This window comes from Salvelinus alpinus, chromosome 3, assembly GCF_045679555.1.
Source record: "Salvelinus alpinus chromosome 3, SLU_Salpinus.1, whole genome shotgun sequence".
Lineage (NCBI taxonomy): Eukaryota > Metazoa > Chordata > Actinopteri > Salmoniformes > Salmonidae > Salvelinus > Salvelinus alpinus.
Genome location: NC_092088.1, coordinates 18,007,357 through 18,032,697, shown reverse-complemented (window position 1 = coordinate 18,032,697; position 25,341 = coordinate 18,007,357). Strand labels below are relative to the sequence as shown.

General features: G+C 43.0%; 1 protein-coding gene across 6 annotated transcripts in view; it reads right to left on the bottom strand.

Annotated features, from left to right (window-relative positions):
• Positions 1-21,184, bottom strand: part of plekha1b (pleckstrin homology domain containing, family A (phosphoinositide binding specific) member 1b) — a 32,780-nt gene extending 11,596 nt beyond the window's left edge. For 3 of the 6 annotated variants that reach the window (XM_071391750.1, XM_071391752.1, XM_071391753.1), the window contains exons 1-5: positions 21,012-21,184; positions 4,443-4,616; positions 2,426-2,482; positions 2,181-2,226; positions 159-256 (exon numbers count right to left, since the gene is read on the bottom strand). In XM_071391750.1, coding sequence (XP_071247851.1) covers positions 159-256; positions 2,181-2,226; positions 2,426-2,482; positions 4,443-4,583 — 342 coding nt within the window. In that variant the 5' untranslated portion in view covers positions 4,584-4,616; positions 21,012-21,184. The remainder of the gene's footprint in view (positions 1-158; positions 257-2,180; positions 2,227-2,425; positions 2,483-4,442; positions 4,617-21,011) is intronic. The other 3 variants (XM_071391751.1, XM_071391756.1, XM_071391755.1) reach the window with 2 other exon arrangements.
• Between the last annotated feature and the right edge of the window lie 4,157 nt (positions 21,185-25,341).

Here is a 25,341-nt window from a genome sequence, read left to right as displayed (position 1 = left end):
CGGCCTTGTCATCCTCCTCCATCCCAGTCACTCACGTCAGCTGAACTGGGATAACACATCCTAATTCTGAATCACAGGTCCTTTCCTAGCCGGCGTTGAGATGGAAGCGGTCTTGTACTACGGGAGACTTATGACAAGAGACAGGGCAGGGGACTCACTGTGATCTTGGTGGCATTGTTGAGCACGTTGACCCACTCTACCAGATCCTGCTGATCATTGGCCTGGAGGTAGAACTTCCTCATACCAGCATTGATGACTGGGGAGAGAGAGAGAGGGAGAGAGGGGCAGAGAGAGAGGGGGAGAGAGGGGGAGAGAGGTGCAGAGAGATGTAACAAAAAGTGGAAAAAGTCAAGGAGTCTGAATACTTTCTGAATGCACTGTATCCTTGATCCCAAAATGTGTTCGGGCCGCCGTATGGATGGCGTGACGCAATTGCGGCGCCTCCAGAGGCCAAATTGTGCTCCGTACTGCATTGCCATGCGCCTCCCAAACCAATAACTCCGCATTGACATGACTGGTTGACGGTAGGTGGGGCGGGAGGTCCTGTATAAACACAAACTCACTTCCCTGACAACTTCCTTCACAACAGCTCTGCCCTGCTCCGGGAAGAGCAAGAAGTATGAATGCCCTGCCTTCTGCAGAGGCACATAATCCCAGTGGATTGTCTTCCACCGTCCTATTCAAGGAGACATAATACCAGTGGACTGTCTTCCACCGTCCTATTCAAGGAGACATAATACCAGTGGACTGTCTTCCACCGTCCTATTCAAGGAGACATAATCCCAGTGGATTGTCTTCCACCGTCCTATTCAAGGAGACATAATCCCAGTGGATTGTCTTCCACCGTCCTATTCAAGGAGACATAATACCAGTGGACTGTCTTCCACCGTCCTATTCAAGGAGACATAATACCAGTGGACTGTCTTCCACCGTCCTATTCAAGGAGACATAATCCCAGTGGATTGTCTTCCACCGTCCTATTCAAGGAGACATAATACCAGTGGACTGTCTTCCACCGTCCTATTCAAGGAGACATAATACCAGTGGACTGTCTTCCACCGTCCTATTCAAGGAGACATAATACCAGTGGACTGTCTTCCACCGTCCTATTCAAGGAGACATAATCCCAGTGGACTGTCTTCCACCGTCCTATTCAAGGAGACATAATCCCAGTGGACTGTCTTCCACCGTCCTATTCAAGGAGACATAATACCAGTGGACTGTCTTCCACCGTCCTATTCAAGGAGACATAATACCAGTGGACTGTCTTCCACCGTCCTATTCAAGGAGACATAATACCAGTGGACTGTCTTCCACCGTCCTATTCAAGGAGACATAATACTGTCTTCCACCGTCCTATTCAACGTCTCAGTTTTGTGATCCTCACAATGATTCACCAGAGCGCACCAGCCCACACACTCAAATGCAAACGCACGTGCACACACACACTAGACTCAGTCAGGGCTGAGGTAGGTTGACCTCATACTTGGACAGTCAGGTAATCCTAAAACTACAGTAGTGGAATAGATTGATGAGACTATCCAAAAGTGGACCTGGATCATGCAAATACCTAGGTTAAAAATATCCCAGAGTTTTAGAGAGGGGGGTTCCGATTTGGACTCCAGCATCCTGTCATGCAGGAAAGACCCCCACCCATGCCCCAAACTCGACACCCCCGCTCATCGAACAACATGGTTGGGTCGAGCCAGCTCTTGGCGGTCACCGGTGGGTCATCCTACTGCTTCCTTCTATTGAGTGGGGGAGCTACTGTATACTCCTGACTGGGGCCGCTGAGGGACAAAGGGCCTGTTGAACAACAGCACGTCATACAGAAAATGGTCCCATTCAAACCCCCGCGAGGGAGGGAGGGGGGAGGGAATCTATGGAAAGAGGGGACAGGTGAACAGTGAAACAATTACTGACAAGGGGCTCACATCATCGACCTTAGCGAACTAAATAGAATCATTCTAGTTCAATAGCTAAAGGTCAACGGTGTCTTTACTACAAGCTGCCCCCCCCCCCCCCCCCCCCACTTTCCTCCCAATGCTTCCTCCTTCACAGAACCCCCCAGACAGCACACTGCTAGAGAGACAATACTCAAACATACTTATATACACAACTAGCAGTAATGTACAGTGTTTTACAAACACTGAATCAAATCCAAAGGTTGAGGGACTTACCGAAGCAGAACTCCGCCTTTGGTCGCAGCTTTGTGGCATCACTCACCTAGAGGGGGCAAGAGAGAGAGCGAGAGAGAGAAATAGTGAGAGAGAGGGAGAGGGAGAGAGAGAGAGAAAGAGAGAAATAGTGAGAGAGAGCGAGAGAAAGAATGAGACGGATGTTCACACCTAAGACTGTGGTTGGCCATGTCTGTGTCTGTCAGACAGGATTTAATTCAACAACACTATTGGACAACTTGACTGACCTTGGAGATGTAGGTGAGTTTGAGGGAGCCAACATGTTCAGCTCCTTTGGGCAGGTTCTAAAAAGAGCATTCAACAGTGATGAAGGCATTAAACGATTTACAAGTCTTGGAGAAGGAGATGGAAACTAAACTGAAATGAATAATTCAGAGCCCAGGGCAGCATCAATAAATGATATCATTTTTTGAGGGCATGACCAAGTCTGTCTTTGTACAGGTATTCCTCACTGAGCTCCCACTCCCCTCCAAACAGATTACATGCATTTAAATGACCTGTAAAACATGAAGTCTGATTGTTTCTGTTCACGCCAATGTTTTCATTGACTGGTTATCATCTACATCACGTTGAAAAGATGATTCCTTTATCTTGTCGTTTCATGTTAAGGAAAGGAATGCCCAAATCATAAAGCACTACTCTACTAGTATACTGTACATACTTTCAAGCAGCTATACTTCGTGTAGGAGCGTAAAACAGCATGCCAGAAGAGGTTCAGAGGTGAATTTGCACATGTCACACATGACAAGAGTATAGATCTGGGGGAGGGACAGACAGACAGACGGACGGACGGGCGTCTGGGCAGACGTGTAACTTGACTCGGTTTCTCCAGACGTAGCATCATCTCCCCAGCCGACGAAACACACATTTCCTCTTGATGGCCCAGAGTGGTCTGGACAGACCAGACGGATCAATCCAGTCCAATACTTTATGAGATTAGGTCAGTCCAAACAGAAGCAACTATTAAATTCATCCTACCGCTAATGTCCTACTCCAGTGCATACTGTAAGTACATAGGGCCGTGTCAGCTGCTGCCCACTCAAGAAATGACATCAGCCTAAATGCATGCGTTGATTAAACACACATACATTAGAGACTGATGACTTGAGGGTAGTGAGAGCATCATAGCCTAACTCATGATCTCCTCTGTGAAATGTACAGTACCAGTCAAAAGTTTGGACACACCCACTCATTCAATGTTTTTTCTTTATTTTTACTATTTTCTATATTGTAGAATAATAGCGAAGACATCAGAACTATGAAATAACACATATGCAATCATGTCGTAACCAAAAAAAAGTGTTAAACAAATCAAAATATATTTTATATTTTAGATTCTTCAAAGTAGCCACCCTTTGCCTTGATGACAGCTTTGCTAGTGTAGTGGTTTCTTTGCAGCAAATCAACCATGAAGGCCTAATTCACACAGTCTCCTCTGAACAGTTGATTGTTGAGATGTGTCTGTTACTTGAACTCTGAGAAGCATTTATTTGGGCTGCAATTTCAGAGGCCAGTAACTCTGATGAACTTATCCTTTGCAGCAGAGGAAACTCTGGGTCTTCCTTCCCTGTGGTGGTCCTCATGAGAGCCAGTTTCATCATAGTACTTGATGGTTTTTGTGACTGCACTTGAAATTTTCCAGATTGACTGACCTTCATGTCTTAAAGTATTGCTGTCTTAAAGTAATTGCTTATTTGAGCTGTTCTTGCCATAATATGGACTTGGTCTTTTACCAAATAGTGCTATCTTCTACATACCACCCCTACCTTGTCACAACACAACTGATTGGCTTAAATGCAATAAGAAGGAATTAATTCCACAAATTAACTTTTAACACGGCATACATACCTGTTAATTGAAATGGATTCCAGGTGACTACCTCATAAAGCTGGATGAGAGATTGCCAAGAGTGTCCAAAGCTGTCATCAAGGGAGAGGGTGGCTACTTTGAAGAATCTCAAATATAACATATATTTTGATTTGTTTAACACTTTTTTCGTTACTACATGATTCCATGTGTTATTTCATAGTTTTGATGTCTTCACTATTATTCTACAATGTAGAAAGTAGTAAAAATAAAGGTGTGCCCCAACTTTTGACTGGTACTGTATGTAGTCAATAACTACACTTTCCATTGTGTGTGTGTGTGTTTGTGTGCGTATGTCTGTTCTGCATATGTGTGCGTGTGCTTCTGTCAGCTTCTGTGCGTGTGTGTTTGTGTGCGTTTACTACCCTGCTGTCCTACCTGTGGGTTGTCCATGTACCACACCAGGCTACCCTCCTTGGTGTCCAGGATGAAGTAGCGTCGGAGGAACTTGCCACTGTTCTCATTCTCCTCAATGTCCAGGAAGCCACAGATCCGGTTCTGCCGATCCACGTAAGGCATCTCCTCACCTCAGCCTGCTCATTCCACTGTATGCTGGGGAGATAAGGAGAGGAGGAGAGAGAGAGAGATAAATAGATGAGAGGAAGAGAAGTGGATGTGGAGAAAGAGAGAGAGATGAGAAGATAAGTGTAAGAGGAGTGGGGGTGATAGAGAGAGAGAAGGGGGGGGGGTGGAAGAAAGATAGACGAGAGCCAGAGAGAGACAAGAGAGCGAGAGAGAGCGAGCAGGAGTGAGAGTCTGTCTCTCAGCTAAGCAGCCAAAGAAGAGATGAGTGAGTCTCATCTACAGTTTTTGTCAGCGGTACACGATTACTACGCCATCCTACAACGCCATCCTACTACACCATCCTACAACCGCCTTCTACAACCGCCTTCTACAACAGCCTTCTACAACCGCCTTCTACAACAGCCTTCTACAACAGCCTTCTACAACAGCCTTCTACAACCGCCTTCTACAACCGCCTTCTACAACGCCTTCTACAACCGCCTTCTACAACCGCCTTCTACAACAGCCTTCTACAACAGCCTTCTACAACCGCCTTCTACAACAGCCTTCTACAACAGCCTTCTACAACCGCCTTCTACAACAGCCTTCTACAACAGCCTTCTACAACCGCCTTCTACAACAGCCTTCTACAACCGCCTTCTACAACCGCCTTCTACAACAGCCTTCTACAACCGCCTTCTACAACAGCCTTCTACAACCGCCTTCTACAACAGCCTTCTACAACAGCCTTCTACAACAGCCTTCTACAACAGCCTTCTACAACCGCCTTCTACAACCGCCTTCTACAACAGCCTTCTACAACAGCCTTCTACAACAGCCTTCTACAACAGCCTTCTACAACCGCCTTCTACAACCGCCTTCTACAACAGCCTTCTACAACCGCCTTCTACAACCGCCTTCTACAACAGCCTTCTACAACAGCCTTCTACAACAGCCTTCTACAACCGCCTTCTACAACAGCCTTCTACAACAGCCTTCTACAACAGCCTTCTACAACAGCCTTCTACAACAGCCTTCTACAACCGCCTTCTACAACAGCCTTCTACAACAGCCTTCTACAACCGCCTTCTACAACAGCCTTCTACAACCGCCTTCTACAACAGCCTTCTACAACAGCCTTCTACAACCGCCTTCTACAACCGCCTTCTACAACAGCCTTCTACAACCGCCTTCTACAACAGCCTTCTACAACAGCCTTCTACAACCGCCTTCTACAACAGCCTTCTACAACAGCCTTCTACAACCGCCTTCTACAACCGCCTTCTACAACCGCCTTCTACAACCGCCTTCTACAACCACCTTCTACAACAGCCTTCTACAACAGCCTTCTACAACCGCCTTCTACAACAGCCTTCTACAACAGCCTTCTACAACCGCCTTCTACAACCGCCTTCTACAACAGCCTTCTACAACCGCCTTCTACAACCGCCTTCTACAACAGCCTTCTACAACAGCCTTCTACAACAGCCTTCTACAACCGCCTTCTACAACAGCCTTCTACAACCGCCTTCTACAACCGCCTTCTACAACAGCCTTCTACAACCGCCTTCTACAACAGCCTTCTACAACAGCCTTCTACAACAGCCTTCTACAACAGCCTTCTACAACAGCCTTCTACAACAGCCTTCTACAACCGCCTTCTACAACAGCCTTCTACAACAGCCTTCTACAACAGCCTTCTACAACCACCTTCTACAACAGCCTTCTACAAACAGCCTTCTACAACAGCCTTCTACAACTGCCTTCTACTACACCATTCCTACTCTTTATGGGACATGCACAGTCAACATTCCCTACCTCCTTCACTTCCATCAGACTCTACCTGCCTCCATCCCTCCACCCCACTGATGAGTTCAACACAGGCTAAGCCCAACTATCTTTATAATTTCCTCTCTGGAAAAAGTCGTTTCTGTCCATAAAGTATAGAGGGAAGTGCAGGAAAAACAGGTCATCTAAATGTTAATATGGTAACATTCAGTGACCTTCTCCACTTTCCCCCTTAGGTTAGTCGAACGAACTACGGCCCAACTTCTCCCGGCACAATCCTTGTCCTTGTCTCACTGTGCAAAGATTTAAGAAGTGCATCTGCTGATGATCTTGACGATATGTTGCCGATTAGATTCCCCAAAAATGCATTGGTTTTAAAATGACACTCTGAATACCAGAGGCTGTCCAAACCAGGGTCGTGTTCATTAGGTACCAATGGAAGAAAACAGACCGAACCGGGAGGGACTACCTGGAACTGTCCAAACAGACATGCTCATTTTAGTTGCAAAACGTTTTAACATTTTATGTGGCCAAGAACATGACCATGGTGCTGTAGTGAGGCCATTCAGGTGGGGTAGCCTATATGGCAGGGGTCCCCAATTACATTCAGCCGTGGGCCCATTTTGCCTTGAGCGGATGGTTGAGGGGTCGGAACATAGTTATAAATATTTGAACACTGAAAATTGACTGCAAGAATCCCAATTACAACGGAAACAAAAACAGAATCATTTCTAACCTTGATTAGTGATTACATTGGGATACGATCGCATATGCCTCTCTATTTATGCGTGGGAATACTTGGGAACAGATTTCTTTTCACTTTGAGCTCATTTACTGGTGATTTTACAGTGTTTTATGTCCAACAACGAAAATTATTAAAACAATTTAAAAAATGCTATATGGTGTCCTTGTGGTGTTGTGTACCAATGTGGCCCTGTATAGCCAAACTATCCAAAGCCTTTGGACATCAAAGGGCCCGGGCCCCTGAGGCCCCAGCTCCTGTTTGTGGTGTTGAGAGGTTAATGGTGCTCAAAGCTAGTCCCGGCCACCCATCCACACCCACACACACACACACACACAACGCTGGCACACAGACCAACGGTCCACATTTCCTGCCGCCTGGGTCTGTCCAGGGGGAGGAAGTGTGAGCATGGCTAAGGCCTGGGCCTATTTACAAACAGGCCGCTCCATGGGATCACTCCAAGGCCAGTTTCTCATGTCGCCCCCCCCACATTGGAGGAGAGTTTGGTGTTCAGAGGTTCTGCTAGGTAATGACGTGACCTCTGGTCCAGGGGGAATAACTAACATGCAGCGTTAAGGTTGAGGTTCAGGGGTTCAGGCCGATGGACAGGTACAGTATAGTGCTGGTAAATTAACACACCGGGATTAACAAACTAATCCTGGTCAGGCACCCTGGAGATGCCACAAACACACACACACACACACACACACAGACACAGACACACACACACACACATACACCATCCTACTACAACATCCTACTACAGCATCATACTACAGTATTTCACTACAGTATTCTACAACACCATTCACAAAACATTTCTTCAGCATTGAAGGTTCCCAAGAACAGTGGTAGCCATCATTCTTAAATGGAAGAAGTTTGGAACCACCAAGACTCTTCCTAGAGCTGGCCGCACGGCCAAACTGAGCAATCGGGGGAGAAGGGCCTTGGTCAGGGAGGTGACCAAGAACCTGATGGTTACTCTGTCAGAGCTCCAGAGTTCCTCTGTGGAGATGGGAGAAACTTCCAGAAGGACGACCATCTCCGCAGCACTCCACCAATCAGACCATTATGGTAGAGTGACCTGACGGAAGCCACTCCTCAGTCTCTCAAGACCATGAGAAACAAGATTCTCTGGTCTGATGAAACCAAGATGGAACTCTTTGGCCTGAATGCCAAGCGTCATGCCTGGAGGAAACCTGGCACCATTCCTACAGTGAAGCATGGTGGTGGCAGCATCATGCTGTGGGGATGTTTTTCAGAGGCAGGGACTGGGAGACTAGTCAGGATCGAGGGAAAGACGAACGGAGCAAAGTACATAGCAAAGGTCCTGCTCCAGAGCGCTCAGGACCGCCGACTGGGGCGAAAGTTCACCTTCCAACAGGACAAACGACCCTAAGCATACAGCCAAGAGAACGCAGGAGTGGCTTCTCTGAATGTCCTTGAGTGGCCCAGCCAGAGCCAGGACTTGAACCCGATCGAACATCTCTGGAGAGACATGAAAATAGCTGTGCAGCTTTGCTCCCCATCCTACCTGACAGAGCTTGAGAGCATCTGCAGAGAAGAACGGGAGAGCAAATACAGGTGTGGCAAGCTTGTAGAGTCATACCCAAGAAGACTCAAGTCTGTAATTGTTGCCAAAGGTGCTTCAACAAAGTACTAAGTAAAGGGTCTGAATACTTATGTAAATGTGATATTCAAAAAACTGTTTTTGTTTGTCATTATGGGCTATTGTGTGTAGATTGATGAGGGGGAAAAACGATTTTATCCATTTTAGAATAAGGCTGTAACGTAACAAAATGTGGAAAAAGTCAAGGGGTCTGCATACTTTCCGAATGCACTGTAAGTAAAAATACTTTAAAGTACTACTTTAACTTTTACTTCACTACATTCCAAAAGAAAATAAATTTACTTTTTACTCCACACATTTTCCCTGACACCCAAAAGTACATTTTGAATGCTTAGCAGGACAGGAAAATTGTCAAATTAACACACTTATTTGTTTGTAAAGGATGTGTAAGTGTTGGAGTGTGCCCCTGCCTATCCGTAAATAACAAAACAGGAAAATAGTGCTGTCTGGTTTGCTTAAAGGAATTTGAAATCATTTATACTTTTACTTTCAGTTTTGATACTAAAGTATATTTTATCAATTACATTTACTGTTGATACCTAAGTATATTTCAAACCAAATACTCTTGGACTTTTACTCAAGTAGTATTTTACTGGGTAACTTTCACTTTAACCTGAGTCATTTTCTAAGTTATCTTAAAATGTATGCAAGTATGACAATTGGGTACTTTTTCCACCACTGGGTGAAGTTAATGAAGAAAAAGAGGAAGAAAGAGGCTGCAGTTACAAACAATGCAGCTCAGTGTGTGTGTGTGTGTGTGTGTGTGTGTGTGTGTGTGTGTGTGTGTGTGTGTGTGTGTGTGTGTGTGTGTGTGTGTGTGTGTGTGTGTGTGTGTGTGTGTGTGTGTGTGTGTGATGAGGAAGCAAGAGGTAAGAGAAAGAGAAGGGCAATTCCACAATAAACGGAATTCCACTTTAAAATGTATTCCAAACAAAAGATATTGATTTCACAGTTTAACAAACCATACAACTCTATGCACAAGGACTATTTTGAACAATGTGCCCAGGACATTTCATAAAAACACATTGACTGGAAGAACTGTGCAGATGTAAAGTTTGGTAAGAGAACTATGGTAAAATCTCCCTCAGTTTCTTATGCGACCACATTTTCCAAAAACTCTTAAATATCAAATCAAATTGTATTTGTCACATACACATGGTAAGCAGATATTAATGCGAGTGTAGCTAAATGCTTGTGCTTCTAGTTCCGACAGTGCAGTAATATCTAACAAGTAATCTAACAAATTCACAACAACTACCTTATGCACACAAGTGTAAAGGGATAAATAAGAATATGTACATACAAATATATGAATGAGCGATGGCCGCGCGGCATAGGAAAGATGCAATAGATGGTATGAAAACAGTATACACACATATGAGATGAGTAATGTAGGATATGTAAACATTATTAAAATGGCATTATTTAAAGTGATTATCGATACCTTTATTAAATCAATTTATTAAAGTGGCCAGTGATTTGGGTCTGTATTTTGGTAGCAACCTCTCTATGTTAGTGATGGCTGTTTAACAGTCTGATGGTCTTTAGATAGAAGCTGTTTTTCAGTCTCTCGGTCCCAGCTTTGATGCACCTGTACTGACCTTGCCTTCTGGATGATAGTGAGGTGAACAGGCAGTGGCTCGGGTGGTTGTTGTCCTTGATGATCTTTTTGGCCTTCCTGCGACATCGGGTGCAGGAGGTGTCCTGCAGGGCAGGTAGTTTGCCCCCGGTGATACGTTGTGCAGACCGCACTACCCTCTGGAGAGCCTTGCGGTTGAGGGCGGTGCAGTTGCCGTATCAGGCGGTGATACAGCCCAACAGGATGCTCTCGATTGTGCATCTGTAAAAGTTTGTGAGGGTTTTAGGTGACAAGCCAAATTTCTTCAGCCTCCTAAGCTTGAAGAGGCGATGTTGCGCCTTCTTCACCACGCTGTCTGTGTGGCTAGACCATTTCAGTTTGTCCGTGATGTGTACGCCTAGGAACTTAAAACTTTCTTCTCCACTGCTGTCTCATTGACGTGGATGGGGGGGTGCTCCCTCTGCTGTTTCCTGAAGTCCACGATCATCTCCTTTGTTTTGTTGACGTTGAGTGAGAGGTTGTTTTCCTGATACCACTCTCCGAGTGCCCTCACCTCCTCCCTGTAGGTTGTCTCGTCGTTGTTGGTAATCAAGCCCATTACTGTTGTGTCGTCTGCAAACATGATGATTGAGTTGGAGGCGTGCATGGCCACGCAGTCATGGGTGAACAGGGAGTACAGGAGGGGGCTGAGCACGCACCCTTGTGGGGCCTCAGTGTTGAGGATCAGCGAAGTGGAGATGTTGTTTCCTACCTTCACCACCTGGGGGCGGCCCGTCAGGAAGTCCAGGACCCAACTGCACAGGGCGGGGTTGAGAACCAGGATCTCGAGCTTAATGATGAGCTTGGAGGGCTCTATGGTGTTGAATGCTGAGCTGTAGTCAATGAACAACATTCTTACAGGCAGTGAACAGTGTGATGGCGATTGCATCGTCTGTGGACCTGTTGGGGCGGTATGCAAACTGAAGTGGGTCTAGGGTGGCAGGTAAGGTGGAGGTGATATGATCCTTGACTAGTCTCTTAAAGCACTTCATGATGACAGAAGTGAGTGTTACGGGGCGATAGTCATTTAGTTCAGTTATCTTTGCCTTCTTTGGTACAGGAACAATGGTAGCCATCTTGAAGCCTGTGGGGAAAGCAGACTGGGATAGGAGCGATTGAATATGTCCGTAAACACACTAGGTCTGCGCATGCTCTGAGAACGCGGCTAGGGATGCCGTCTGGGCCAGCAGCCCTGCAAGGGTTAACATGTTTAAATGTCTTACGTCGGCCACAAAGAAGGAGAGGGGGTGCCCGCAGTCCTTGTTAGCGGGCCGCGTCGGATGCACTGTATTATCCTCAAAGCGGGCAAAGAAGGTGTTTAGCTTGTATCGAAGCAAGACGTTGGTGTCCGTGACGTGACGTGGGGGGGATATACACGACTATAATTGAAGAGAATTCTCTTGGGAGATAATGTGGTCGGCATTTGTAAGGAATTCTAGGTCAGGTGAACAAAAGGACTGTATGTTGTTATTGTTACACCATGAGTTGATAATCATGAGGCACACACCCCCGCCCTTCTTCTTACCAAGGAGATGTTTGTTTCGGTCGGCGCGACGCATGAAGAACCCCGGTGACTGCACCGACTCTGACAACATAACCCGGGTGAGCCATGTTTCCGTGAAATAGAGAATGTTACAATCTCTGATGTCTCTCTGGAAGGCAACTCGTGCCCTAATTTCGTCCACCTTGTTGTCTTGAGACTGGACATTGGCTACTAATATGCTCGGAAGCGGTGGGTGGTGTGCTCGCCTTCTCAGTCTGACCAGGAGGCCGCTCCATCTGCTTCTCCTGCGGTGACGACGTTGTTTTTGGTCGGCCTCTGGGATTAGATCCAATGTCCAGGGTGGAGGTTCGAACAAAGGATCCGCTTCGGGAAAGTCGTATTCCGGGTCGTAATGTTGGTAAGTTGATGTCACTCTTATATCCAATAGTTCTTCCCAGCTGTATGTAATAACACTTAAGATTTTCTGGGCTAACAACGTAAGAAATAATGCATAAAAAAACAAAATGACTGCATAGTTTCCTCAGGACTTGAAGTGAGGTGACCATTTCTGCAGAAAGAATGGGGTGTCAGCTATGACATGCCACCTTGAGATTGAAAAATATATATTTTTGTTCTTGAACTACAGTAAGTGGAGTGGATTTACACCCAGTAACTGAATTACAGAAAAGGAATTACATCATGGGTCGCTGATCTGTATAATTATGGATATGAATGTCATTCTCTTCATGGTGATGTATCTGAATAGGTACACAAAGGTAGAAATATGCAATATCATCCTTTGCATATTTGGGTATTATTCTACACACGGGCTATTATTCTAATGAGCTCCGCCCCTAAACAAGACCGAATTTGGAAATCTGAATCAATCCTAGACGTCTATGTTTCACAAGTTTGGACAGTACTGTAGAATAGAGTACAGTAAAGTATAGTTCAGTACAAAACAATACAGTAGAGTACAGTACAATACAGTACATTATACTGTACTCTACTCTAGCGTGCTGTGCTGTACTGTAATGTCTAAACTGGTGAAACATAGACATCTATGATTGGTTCAGATTTGGTTCCGGTCACCAATCATGGACGTCTACGTTCGCACCAAATCAAGGCCGGAACGGACCAAAAATCAACATCGGTGGACATGGAAATCTAGGCCCCAAAAACATCTGACGACGTTGAAATCAAAGCCAGGGCGAACTGACCAAATGTAAACTATTTTTCAATGTCCATGGACATCCGGTGTTGGTCGGTGCTCAGTGGGCGCAAATGCTGGTTACAGTAAATGGAAAGAGAGGAGGCTCATGGGTCGGTGTCAGTAAGAGTCTGGAGAGGTAACATTAAATGGGGAGAGAGAGAGAGAGAGAGGAAGGGGTTGTTCATACTGTTTTCCCAGTTTTGCTTTGACCGACAGATGACAGACAGAGAAAGAAAACAGTTATGAGCTGAACATAACAGTATGCCAGTGGAAGAGAGGACAGTAGGTACCCAACTGTAGTTTGTGACTACTACGATTTAACATTGTAGCCAATTCAATTGCAGTAATTACGTTACAGATTGTTCAGAAATTCTGTTACCAATTAACGAGTTTTAATCACTTAAAGCTGCAATATGTAACTTTTTGGGTGACCCAACCAAATTTACATGTGAGTTATAGATCTGTCATTTTCATTGAAAGCAAGTCTAAGAAGTGGTAGATCTGTTCTATGTGCTCTATTTTATGCTTCCCGTTCTTAAATTTCGTTTTTGCCTCTTTTACTTTTGGTTTTGTACACCAGCATCAAGCAGCTGAAAATACAATATGTTTGGTTATGGAAAATATATTTCACAGCGGTTTAGATGGTACAATGATTCTCTACACTATAGTTGCTTGTTTAGTCACAAACTGAAATTAGGCAAACTATTAGAATTAGCGCTTTCTGCATAGTGCATCTTTACTAATTAATAAAATAACACGTAAAAACACTAACTAATTGGTAGGTCTACATTTACTTGTTACTGAACATTCATTATCCTCTCTCCTCAGCTTAAAGATATGAGGAAGTTTTTAATGGAATTACAAGGCATAAGGCAGTGCTTATTTTTGATATTATACATGTCAGTACATACATAGAACAAGTAGGTCACATGGGGGAGAGGCGTTGTGCCGTGAGGTGTTGCTTTATTTGTTTTTTGCAACCAGGTTTGCTGTTCACTTGAGCAATATGAGATGAAAGGGAGATCCATGGCTCTTTATAATATTGTACGTTTCCTTGAATTTGTTCTGGACCTGGGGACTGTGAAAAAGACCCCTGGAGGCATGTCTGGTGGGGTAAGTGTGTGTGTCAGTGGTGTGTGTAAGTTGACTATGCAAACTATTTGGAATTTCCAACACATTCATGTTTCTAATACAAACAAGAAGCGATGCAGTCTTCCCTCAACTCTTAGCCAAGAGAGACTGGCATGCATATTATTGATATTCACCCTCTGATTACAATGAAGAGTAAGACGTGCCTCTTTGTTCTGGGCCAACTGCATCTTTAAGGATCCGCCCCTTTTTTTCAATTTTCGCCTAAAATGACATACCCAGGGGCCTCCCGGGTGGCGCAGTGGTCTAGGGCACTGCATCGCAGTGCTAGCTGCGCCACCAGAGTCTCTGGGTTCGCGCCCAGGCTCTGTCGCAGCCGGCCGCGACCGGGAGGTCCGTGGGGCGACGCACAATTGGCATAGCGTCGTCCGGGTTAGGGAGGGTTTGGCCGGTAGGGATATCCTTGTCTCATCGCGCTCCAGCGACTCCTGTGGCGGGCCGGGCGCAGTGCGCGCTAACCAAGGGGGCCAGGTACACGGTGTTTCCTCCGACACATTGGTGCGGCTGGCTTCCGGGTTGGAGGCGCGCTGTGTTAAGAAGCAGTGCGGCTTGGTTGGGTTGTGCTTCGGAGGACGCATGGCTTTCGACCTTCGTCTTTCCCGAGCCCGTAAGGGAGTTGTAGCGATGAGACAAGATAGTAATTACTAGCGATTGGATACCACGAAAATTGGGGAGGAAATGGGATAATAAAAAAATATAATAAAAAATGTAAATTAAAATGACATACCTAAATCTAACTGCCTGTAGCTCAGGCCCCGAAGCAAGGATATACATATTCCTGGTACCATTTGAAAGGAAACACTTTGAAGTTTGTGAAAATGTGAAAGGAATGTAGTAGAATGTAACACAATAGATCTGGTAAAAGATAATACAAAGAAGAAAAAAACACTTTATTTAGAATTTTTTTGTACCATCATCTTCGAAATGCAAGAGAAAGGCCATAATGTATTATTCCAACCCATATTCCAAAACATTTCTCCAAAACTAAATAATAAGCATTGATATTATTTGGCAGGGTTCTTTACTTCCACATTATTGTGTTTTGATGTATTTCTAACAACTTATTACTTTTTGTGATCGATGTTTTCTAAGACCCCTGTGAAAGAGTGAAAATCCACTCCGTCTGATGACAGAGATTAGTGTAGGAGCAATAAGACCATAATATAATATTCAATCGGACTCCACTATCATGTGAATGCTATAGGCCCATAAGCGAATCCGATGGTTCTAGTCAAGGTAGCGAGACTTGGGTCACCACTCGGAATACTATAAGTTACATGTCTCCAACATAACCCTAATATTAACAGGCTGAGAGACAAAGAGCTAATATCCTGCAATCAATGTCCCAGCATTAAATGATTGAGTTATCCTCAGCTCAGAGCTGCACAGTTAGAGGCCGAGCATATAAGCTATGTGTAGTACTTTTACCATTAGATCATACATCAAATAATAATTCAAGGAATATTACTCAGAAATATGAGGACAACCATTCGTATCCATTTAAAAGTAATCCGATTTATTACAAGTTTATTACGAGTTATGCAATAAGAATACAATGGCATAACAGAAGTCTTCAATGTCAAAAGAATACAAAATATTCTAAATATTCTTTAGTCATTTAGCAGACACTCTTATCCATTGCGACTTACAGTAGTGTAACGGGACGCTACACCTGGAGATTGGTTTAGAATGACTCCAAGAACAAAGTTTCCACAAATCTTTTATTTTTCCCAGAGCGCCAAATCTCAGTATCTCCCATCGTCTAATTAACATCACTATGCTAGGCCAAAACAATAAACAGAACTCTTATCTGAATGATAGGGGCGCACATCTCTGTCACTCCCCCATTGAACTGACTGCCATTCGGTGGTGTGAAGTACTTAAGTAAAAATACTTTAAAGTACTACTGAAGTCGTTTTTTGTTGTTGTGGTATCTACTATACTTTACTATTTATATTTTTGACAACTTTTACTTTTACTCCACTACATTCCTAAAGAAAATATGTACTTTTTACTTCCATACATTTTCCCTGACACCTAAAAGTACTCGTTACATTTCGAATGCTCAGGCAGGATAGAATTATGGTCCAATTCACACACCTATTAAAAGAACGTGTTGTCATCCCTACTGAATCTGATCTGGTGGACTCACTGAACTCAAATATTGCTTTTGTAAATTATGTCTGCGTATTGGAGTGTGCCCCCGTCTGTCCGTTAATGAAAATAAATAAAACAATCTGGTTTGCTTAATATAAGGAATTTGATTACCATTTACTTTTACTCAAGTAGGACCCTTGATTACTTTTTCCGCCAATATACTTATGTACATTTAAAACCAGATACTTTTAGACTTTTACTCAAGTAGTATTTCACTGGGTGACTTTCATTTTCTATTAAGATATCTTAACTTTTAGTCAAGTATGACAATTGAGTACTTTTTCCACCACTGCCACTGTTCGATGGGCAGAATAACACAGTAACTCTGCAAAAATAAATCCATAGCACTTTATGAAGTCTTTATGAACTCTTGAAACAATCCAAACATGACCATTTCATTCACAAAGTAACATTCATTTAGTCAATTCAAGTTTTCATCGGTCTTCACACACCCGAAGGTGTCCGTGCTCCCAGGCTTCTATGGGAACCTCCCGCCTCGGAGAAAGCCACGGATAAGGTTGTGTTAAACTTTTATGATATCCATCATATGGTCTGCCATCCAGACAATGCCATAAATCGGGATTGAGCCCTAACGCTGGGCCTCGGCACCTGCAAGTTGCTAGACTCATCTTAATCACTGACCATCATCGTTCACATTTGTTCTCTTTCTATTTTTCCACAACACCCCTTTCCATCTGTTCAACCAGAAATCAAAGACATTAATTATGCCTCATTTTTAAGATGTATAATGGTTGAAGAATGTATCTATGCCTTCATTTCCTCAAAATAAATTCTTAGCTTTCATTTGACACCCAATTAGATATGCTCCTATGAACGTCCCATGTTGGTGCTCATGGCTCCTTCACATGGAACTGACCAGAGCTCAGTCGTTCTCATTCTCCAGACATTTCTGCCGGGTTAGTGTGTCAAGAAGACAGGTCATCTGAGGCTTTTGGACAGATACGTGAAACCATGAAACCACTCCATGGGTCCATTCAGTCGTGACATGATGCTCCTTGACTGGGTCTCTGGATATGGGGATGAATGCTAACAGCACAGATCCATTACAGCTCGGGTGTTAATGGACCATTCACTGGATTCCCTTGGCAATACACTCAGAGGGCTAGCTCACTTCTTCCCTCTCTCCATCTGCTTCCCTCCTCCCTCTGGCTTTATCCCTACTTATACCTCTGTCTGTCTGTCTGTCTGCCTGTGTCTGTGTCTGTGTCTGTGTCTGTGTCTGTGTGTGTGTGTGTGTGTGTGTGTGTGTGTGTGTGTGTGTGTGTGTGTGTGTGTGTGTGTGTGTGTGTGTGTGTGTGTGTGTGTGTACAGCTGTGACTCAGTCCTAGCCTCCCAAATCTCATGGTTGCCTGAACACATGCCCTCCAGGGGATTGGGCTTTTGGTCTTATTTTTAGGACCAGAAAACAGAGAGTGAAAAAGAAAAGAGAGAACCTGAATATGTGGCTGAGATGACCTTCCACATTTTCATAGTCGACCATACACACGCACGCGCCCACAGCACACGTACAAGGCACACACACACACTGAACTTTTACTCATGTCCTTGTTTCCTCGTGTCCTTGTTTCCAACAACTCTGTAACCAATACCTATCAACACACACACTCCTACATTGTCACGTGCTTCCTTTGGCTTGTCACTGATAGGGACAGTATAATGGAAAATGAATTACAGCGCAATAAAAGGTGTGGTTTATGAATTACAGTATATACTATAAGCTCAGGGCCAATCAATGCAACACTGAAGGGAGTGAGGAGGGTATTTCGGCCAAATTCCATTTCCTCTTACTTCATACCTGCACTAGTATGTTGCTCATTTCTTTGGCCAATAAACACACAGTGACTGTTTGAATAACTGAAAAGCCCAAACCATAACAGTGTTGCGTCTACTATGTTATAGCATTGTGCATGTTTGGGGTCTAGAAGAAGACACCTCTGCTCTGAATAGTGCCTCAAGACTTGTATTTCCAGATCAACTGGAAGCGTCTTTAAAATAGAACAAACAATTGAACAATTCGGAATCGAATAAATGCTAATTCACCCAAAATCTCAGATGACAAAATGCTGAATTGAGACAAACAACAAACAATAGAGACAACAGTCTTTTGAGCTGAACACATTGGTTCCTTGTGAGAGAGGTTGCCCCAAATACCGTTACAGAGTAGAAAGAGGAATAAGGAAATCTGCTCTAATACTGTTCAATTCTACAGTGGTAGTTAATTACATACAGATGGCACGCTATGCAGCTGAATTCTGCTGAGGCTAACCTAATCCTCACACCTCTGGCCGAGGAGGAGGCTTATAATGTTGAAGAGATTACATTGCTGTTTAGGCCTAGCTAGTTGTGCACTGCTGGTACAAAGACAAGCAGTGGCATCTGTGGACCAGAAAATAATAATACTACAGTATACTACATTCATCCCCTCAAAAACACTTGTGAATATTGCAGTATACTACAGTCATGTCCGCAAAAAAACTTTATTGAATACTACAGTGTACTACAGTCATGTCTGCAAAACACTACAGTGAATACTATAGTATACTAGTCATCTCATCAAAAACACTACAGTGAATACTGCAGTAAAGACCGCAAAAACACTACAGTGAATACTATAGTATACTACAGTTAGATCTGCAAAAACACTAGTCTATGGACTGCAAAATGTGTGCCCTAATTTAATGTGATCTAATCTAATGTGAGCTTAAACAATATTATCTGACAGCAATCCTGTCTCAAATGACATCTTATTTCCCATTATGCACTATAGGGTTTGGTCAAAAGTAGCACCCCCCGTATCGACATTATAAACATGGGGAGAGGGTGTGAGTGTTTGGAGTTTAGGCAAACCAACCACAAGCCCAAAACAAACATGGGTCTGACTCTGAACTGTATGACAACAAGACAGCAATAGGGAAATAGATGTCATACATTTTAAAGACCATCTCATCATTCTGACAAATAGGAGACATTAAACGGTGAGTTGCTAGGCATGAAGAAGGAGAGTAAAAAAAACAAACACACATTCATACAATGTGTGTAATCAACCAATGAGAAGGCGTGTGTGTAGCCATCCTCTAGCACCTGAAACGGATTAACATTCTCTGCCATTGTATGGAGCTGGGTGCAATGAAAACCACGGAATTTGCATCCCTTTATAAAGACCTACATAGCACACTGCCCCGAGAGCACCTAGAGTTAATTCCACCCTTCCAAAGCCAGCAGTAGCATTAAGTCAACTAGTCAACTAAACAGTCAACTAAGCCAATGATTGTATTCAGTGACAGGAAAGGGAAATAACACATCCTTGAATGTGAACCAGTTGTATGAGTGGGTGGTTGGTGTCACCATAACCAATAAAGGCCAATCACCTAGAAAAACATCACATGTACAGGTAACTGCCAAAATAAAGGAAACACTTGAGTAAATGAGGGATACCAAGTATATTTAAAGCAGGTGCTTCCACACAGTCGTGGTTCCTGAGTTAATTAAGAAATGAACATCCCATAATGTTTAGGGTCATGTTCACTGGGCTCCCTTGTTAATGAGACCCTGGCCTCAATGGTGACCCACCCTGTATAAAAAAGAGTTATACAAAAATAAAAAGTATAATGTATAACATTTCCCAGTTGCCAATTATTCTGGCTACCATGGCTAGAAGAGGTCACAGTGACTTTGAAAGAGGGGTCTCAAAGGAGCATAGTTTTCTTTTAAAGAGTGTGTGCATGTGTGTGTCTCAGTCACCAGATCTTAACCCAATTGAACACTTATGGGAGATTTTGGAGTGGCGCCTGAGACAGCATTTTCCACCACCATCAACAAAACACTCAAATTATGGAATTTCTCGACGAAGAAGGGTGTCACATCCCTCCAATAGAGTTCCAGACACTTGTAGAATCTATGCCAAGGCGCATTGAAGCTGTTCTGGCGTCTCATGGTGGCCCAACGTCCTATTAAGACACTTTATGTTGGTGTTTCCTTTATTTTGGCAGTTACCTGTATGTTTAATGTAATAATATTAGCTATAATAGGCCTAACCATGCTATTACACAAGTGAAACATCTGGAGCTCATGATATTTAATCAAACTCTTGTTATGAGAAACGAATCTACCAATTGACATTTAAAGGGGGAGAATCTGGCATATTGATACAGATTGAGGTATAGCTGGCTGGTATTGATATCAGATAAGCTAACATAGATCATACTGTAAGTATAGTAGCCTAAATAGCCTAGGCTACAGCGCATGAACGTGGTGTTTGTGAATTTGTAGGATGTATAGTCAGTCTACTGTTATATAGCAGTTCGTAACAATAACAGACTGAGGATAGTTCAGCATTCCACACAACCATAATACTTTCCTGATATGACGAGCAACACATCGATTTATATCATTCAATAAACAAGAGTGCGACAGTAACATGATAATTTATGAAGTAACTTTAATTCTAAAGATATATTCTGCTGATACATGTCTTGATACTGTGTATGATCGACTGAAGTCCGCTACTGGAAAAGTGGCTATGAATATTTACATTCAGGCTGCGTGCATAGTGCCTCGCGCGCGCTACTACATGCGCATACCAATCTACATTGTATCCCAACATCGAATGCTCCCACAATAAAGAACATTTGTGAATACTTACATATTTATGTTCTTTCGGAAATCCTATAGGCCGCTTGAGAAATCTTTTAGGATGAACCGAAAGGAGTTTCAGCCCATCTCTCCACGGATATTTCCTACATATTCCAATGCTTAGGTAGAGGGCAGGGGCGTGGAGCAGAGCGATTACAATTTTTTTTGGGTGCCGCAAAGAATTATGGTAGGAGTAGTATTAATATTTGTATGCAGCAGGCCAACCTCTATGAGGCCACATTATTCAATTGTATTCAACTGCCTTAGTTTTGGATAAAAAAAGTGTCTGTTGAATGGCATATACTGTATTTCAAACTTCTAATGGCACAGATTAATTCAAACCTATCATACTTTTGCATATTTGGTATATTCTATTATGTTGACTTCTATTCTATTCTACTCCATTTCTGATCCCTTAAATTCTATTCTGTTGACTTCTATTCTATTCTACTCTATTTCTGATCCCTTCTTTTCTATTCTATTCTACTCCATTCCGATCCCTTACATTCTATTCTGTTGACTTCTACTCCATTCTGATCCCTTCTATTATATTCTATTGACTTCTATTCTATTCTACGCTACTCCATTCTGATCCCTTCTATTATATTCTATTGACTTCTATTCTATTCTACTCTACTCGATTCTGATCCCTTATATTCTATTATGTTCCCTGAAAAGCCACTAAGGTCCTTTGCCAGCAGAATTCTAACCTATTAAAGGCTCTTATATCCCCTCTAAATAAACTCTTTCACATTGCCTCCCAGTAAAAGAGGATGCCTGCAAGAGATCCAATGCTTTGATCCTTGGCCAGAGTACCCCAGTTATTTCCTGATCAACACTTTCCTGACAGTTGAGGACATGCACTTTGATGGAAATATGTGCCATATATCCCTCTCTATTGTCACTAATTGGGGTGGAACCTGGGACTGGATGAATGCAAAAAAAGAAACAACATCTGGTTTATCATTTTACATTTCACAGGGGAACTTCCTAGCCCTCAACTGGTCCTTAATGTACAGTAGGATGGAGAGCATTTCCGCGATTAGACAGTAGGGTCTTTGTGAAGATGTGAGTTTAAGAGAGTTTAACGATGTGAGCAAAATGCACACTCATGCTAAAACGGGCAGACAGTGTGACCTACAACCCTCTCGTACCCACTCACACTCACTGTGGGAGCTGTGCACTGCATTTCCACTACAGTGCATTTCTAGTCTCTCTAACCTAAAAATGAGATCATAGGTTCAAAAGAAGAGATCTGGATATACTGTACATGAAATGTGTTTTTTGAGCCATCGCTTAATCAGTCCATGACAGTCCCTTGTGATTTGAGTACAAGACTGCAGACATCAGTTTTTCTATGGCAATTAGCTCACCTAAGTGGTCAGTAAATTATGCACAGCATCCATTCCTGACATGATGGGTGTTGCACAGTAGTTGAGAGTGAAAAATAAAATACTACAGTTTTCTATAAAATACTTTAGTACGTACTATAGAATTCTATCAAAGTCTGTAGTAAACCGTAGTATACTGTAAAAAAAAACTATACTTCACAGTATTCCTCAATCATGTGTGGTACTCACTATATCATTTTGTAGTACACTGTAGAATGCTATACTCCACACTGTAGTATCCCTCAATCATGTGTAGTACTTGCTACATAATTTTGTAGAATACTATAGTAAATACTACAGTATTATCCACAAAAAGACTGTAGTAAATAATACAGAAATGTCCACCAAAACACTACAGTTTTTTTTTACAATAGTAATGCTACAGTATTTAATTTGCATATACCCCACCCATTCCCCTCCCCCATCCCCCAATTCCTGCCACCCATGAATGAGAAACATACATGCCAAATATAGACAATACTGATTTTTTTTTTCTTCCTGAAGATCATTGAAAGGACCAGAAGTGCTAAACTCTCTGTTTAGACTCCAGACCTATCTACTGGTTATGAACAATTTGCTATTTTTGTACTTGTCAGGTAGGTTTCCTCAAGGAGAAAGACCCCATTTCCATATCAAAGATAATAAAACAAAAACACTATAGTAAATACTACAGCATACTACAGTCATGTCTGCAAAAACACTACAGTATATAAATATAGTAATACTACAGTATTTATACCATAGTAAACTATCATATTTGTTCATGTGGAGTTGTTGGTTACCAGAGCCACAAAGTGGGTGGAGAAAATTTGCACAGCCTTAGGCAGCATGGAGCAGCAGAGTAACCACTTCTGAATCTGCAATGGTCCGGTCTGAAACAACTACTCAGTGCTGAGCTGGGGATGGGATGGTCCACGATAGGAGCTACTGGATTGAACTCTTGCTTCCTTCAGGGCAGTCTGCCCATGTGAAAAAACATCAACGACAGAGAAACCATGCTTTTCCCTTTTCCTCATCCAATTGGAGCGCTCTTGAAAACAATAGCCATGCATGGAACATACTGTATTTCCTGAGTGGGCGAGCTGAAGGGCCTGTGGTTATGTACTCTATTTTGAGCAATAGAAAGTTTAGGTCAGTGGACAGCTTAACAATAAGTGTTTTATGGTGCAATTTGCCATTCCTGCTTACGTTTCGTAAATGAATCAAACAAGCATTTGGAATTGAGATGTACGTGTCGCATTTTAGTTGAACTGGCATCACTCATACTAATACAGTAATGAGAGATTTGGAGACTTGGCAGGCCCTGCTAAGGACCTGCTGACAGTGTAAAACTTTACATCTTACAAACATCCAATCACAGCATGTGCTCCTGCCAGGTGTATATACAGTACCAGTCAAAAGTTTGGACACACCTACTCATTCAAGGGTTTTTCAGTGGGAGTCCCATTTGGCGGCGCACCATTGGCCCAGCGTCATCCGGGTTAGGGTTTGGCCGGGGTAGGCTGTCATTGAAAATAAGAATTTTTCTTAACTGACTTTCCTAGTTAAATAATAGTTAAATAAAAAATTAAACGAATAATAGCGAAGACATAAAAACTATGAAATAACAGATGGCATCATGTAGTAACCAAAAAAATGTTAAACAAATCAAAATATATTTTATATTTGAGATTCTTCAAAGTAGCCACCCTCTGCCTTGATGACAGCTTTGCACACTCTTGGCATTCTCTCAACCAGCTTCTTAAAGAATGCCTTTCCAACAGTCTTGAAGGAGTTCCCACATATGCTGAGCACTTGTTGGCTGCTTTTCCTTCACTCTGCGGTCCAACTCATCCCAAACCATCTTAATTGGGTTGAGGTCAGGTGATTGTGGAGGACAGGTAATCTGATGCAGCACTCCATCACTCTCCTTCTTGGTCAAATAGCCCTTACACAGCCTGGAGGTGTGTTGAGTCATTGTCCAGTTGAAAAAAAAATGATAGTCCCACTAAGCGCAAACCAGATGGGATGGCGTATTGCTGCAGAATGCTGTGGTAGCCATGCTGGTTAAGTGTGCCTTGAATTCTAAATAAATCACTGGCAGAGTCACCAGCAAAGCACCCCCACACCATCACACCTCCTCTGCCATGTTTTACGGTGGGAACCACACATGCAGAGATCATCCGTTCACCTACTCTGCGTCTCATTAACACACAGCGGTTAGAAGCAAAAATCTCAAATTTGGACTCAGACCAAAGGACAGATTTCCACCGGTCTAACGTCCATTGCTCGTGTTTCTTGGCCCAAGCAAGTCTCTTCTTCTTATTGGTGTCCTTTAGTAGTGATTTCTTTGCAGCAATTCAACCATGAAGGCCTGATTCACGCAGTCTCCTCTGAACAGTTGATGTTGAGATGTGTCTGTTACTTGAACTCTGTGAAGCATTTATTTGGGCTGCAATTTCTGAGGTGCAGTTAACTCTAATAAACTTATCCTTTGCAGCAGAGGTAACTATGGGTCTTCCTTTCCTGTGGCGGCCATCATGAGAGCCAGTTTCATCATAGCACTTGATGGTTTTTGCAACTGCACTTGAAGAAACTTTCAAAGTTCTTGAAATTTTCCAGATTGACTGACCTTCATGTGTTCAAGTAATGATGGACTGTCATTTATTTTTGTTTATTTGAGCTGTTCTTGCCATAATATAGACTTGGTATTTTACCAAATAGGGCTAACGTCTGTATTCCACCACTACCTTGTCACAACACAACGCATTAAGGAAAGAAATTCCACAAATTAACTTTTAACAAGGCACACCTGTTAATTGAAATGCATTCCAGGTGATTACCTCATGAAGTTGGTTGAGAGAATGCCAAGAGTGTGCAAAGCTGTCATTAAGGCAAAGGGTGGCTACTTTGAAGAATCTCAAATCTCAAATATATTTTGATTTGTTTAACACTTTTTTGGTTACTACA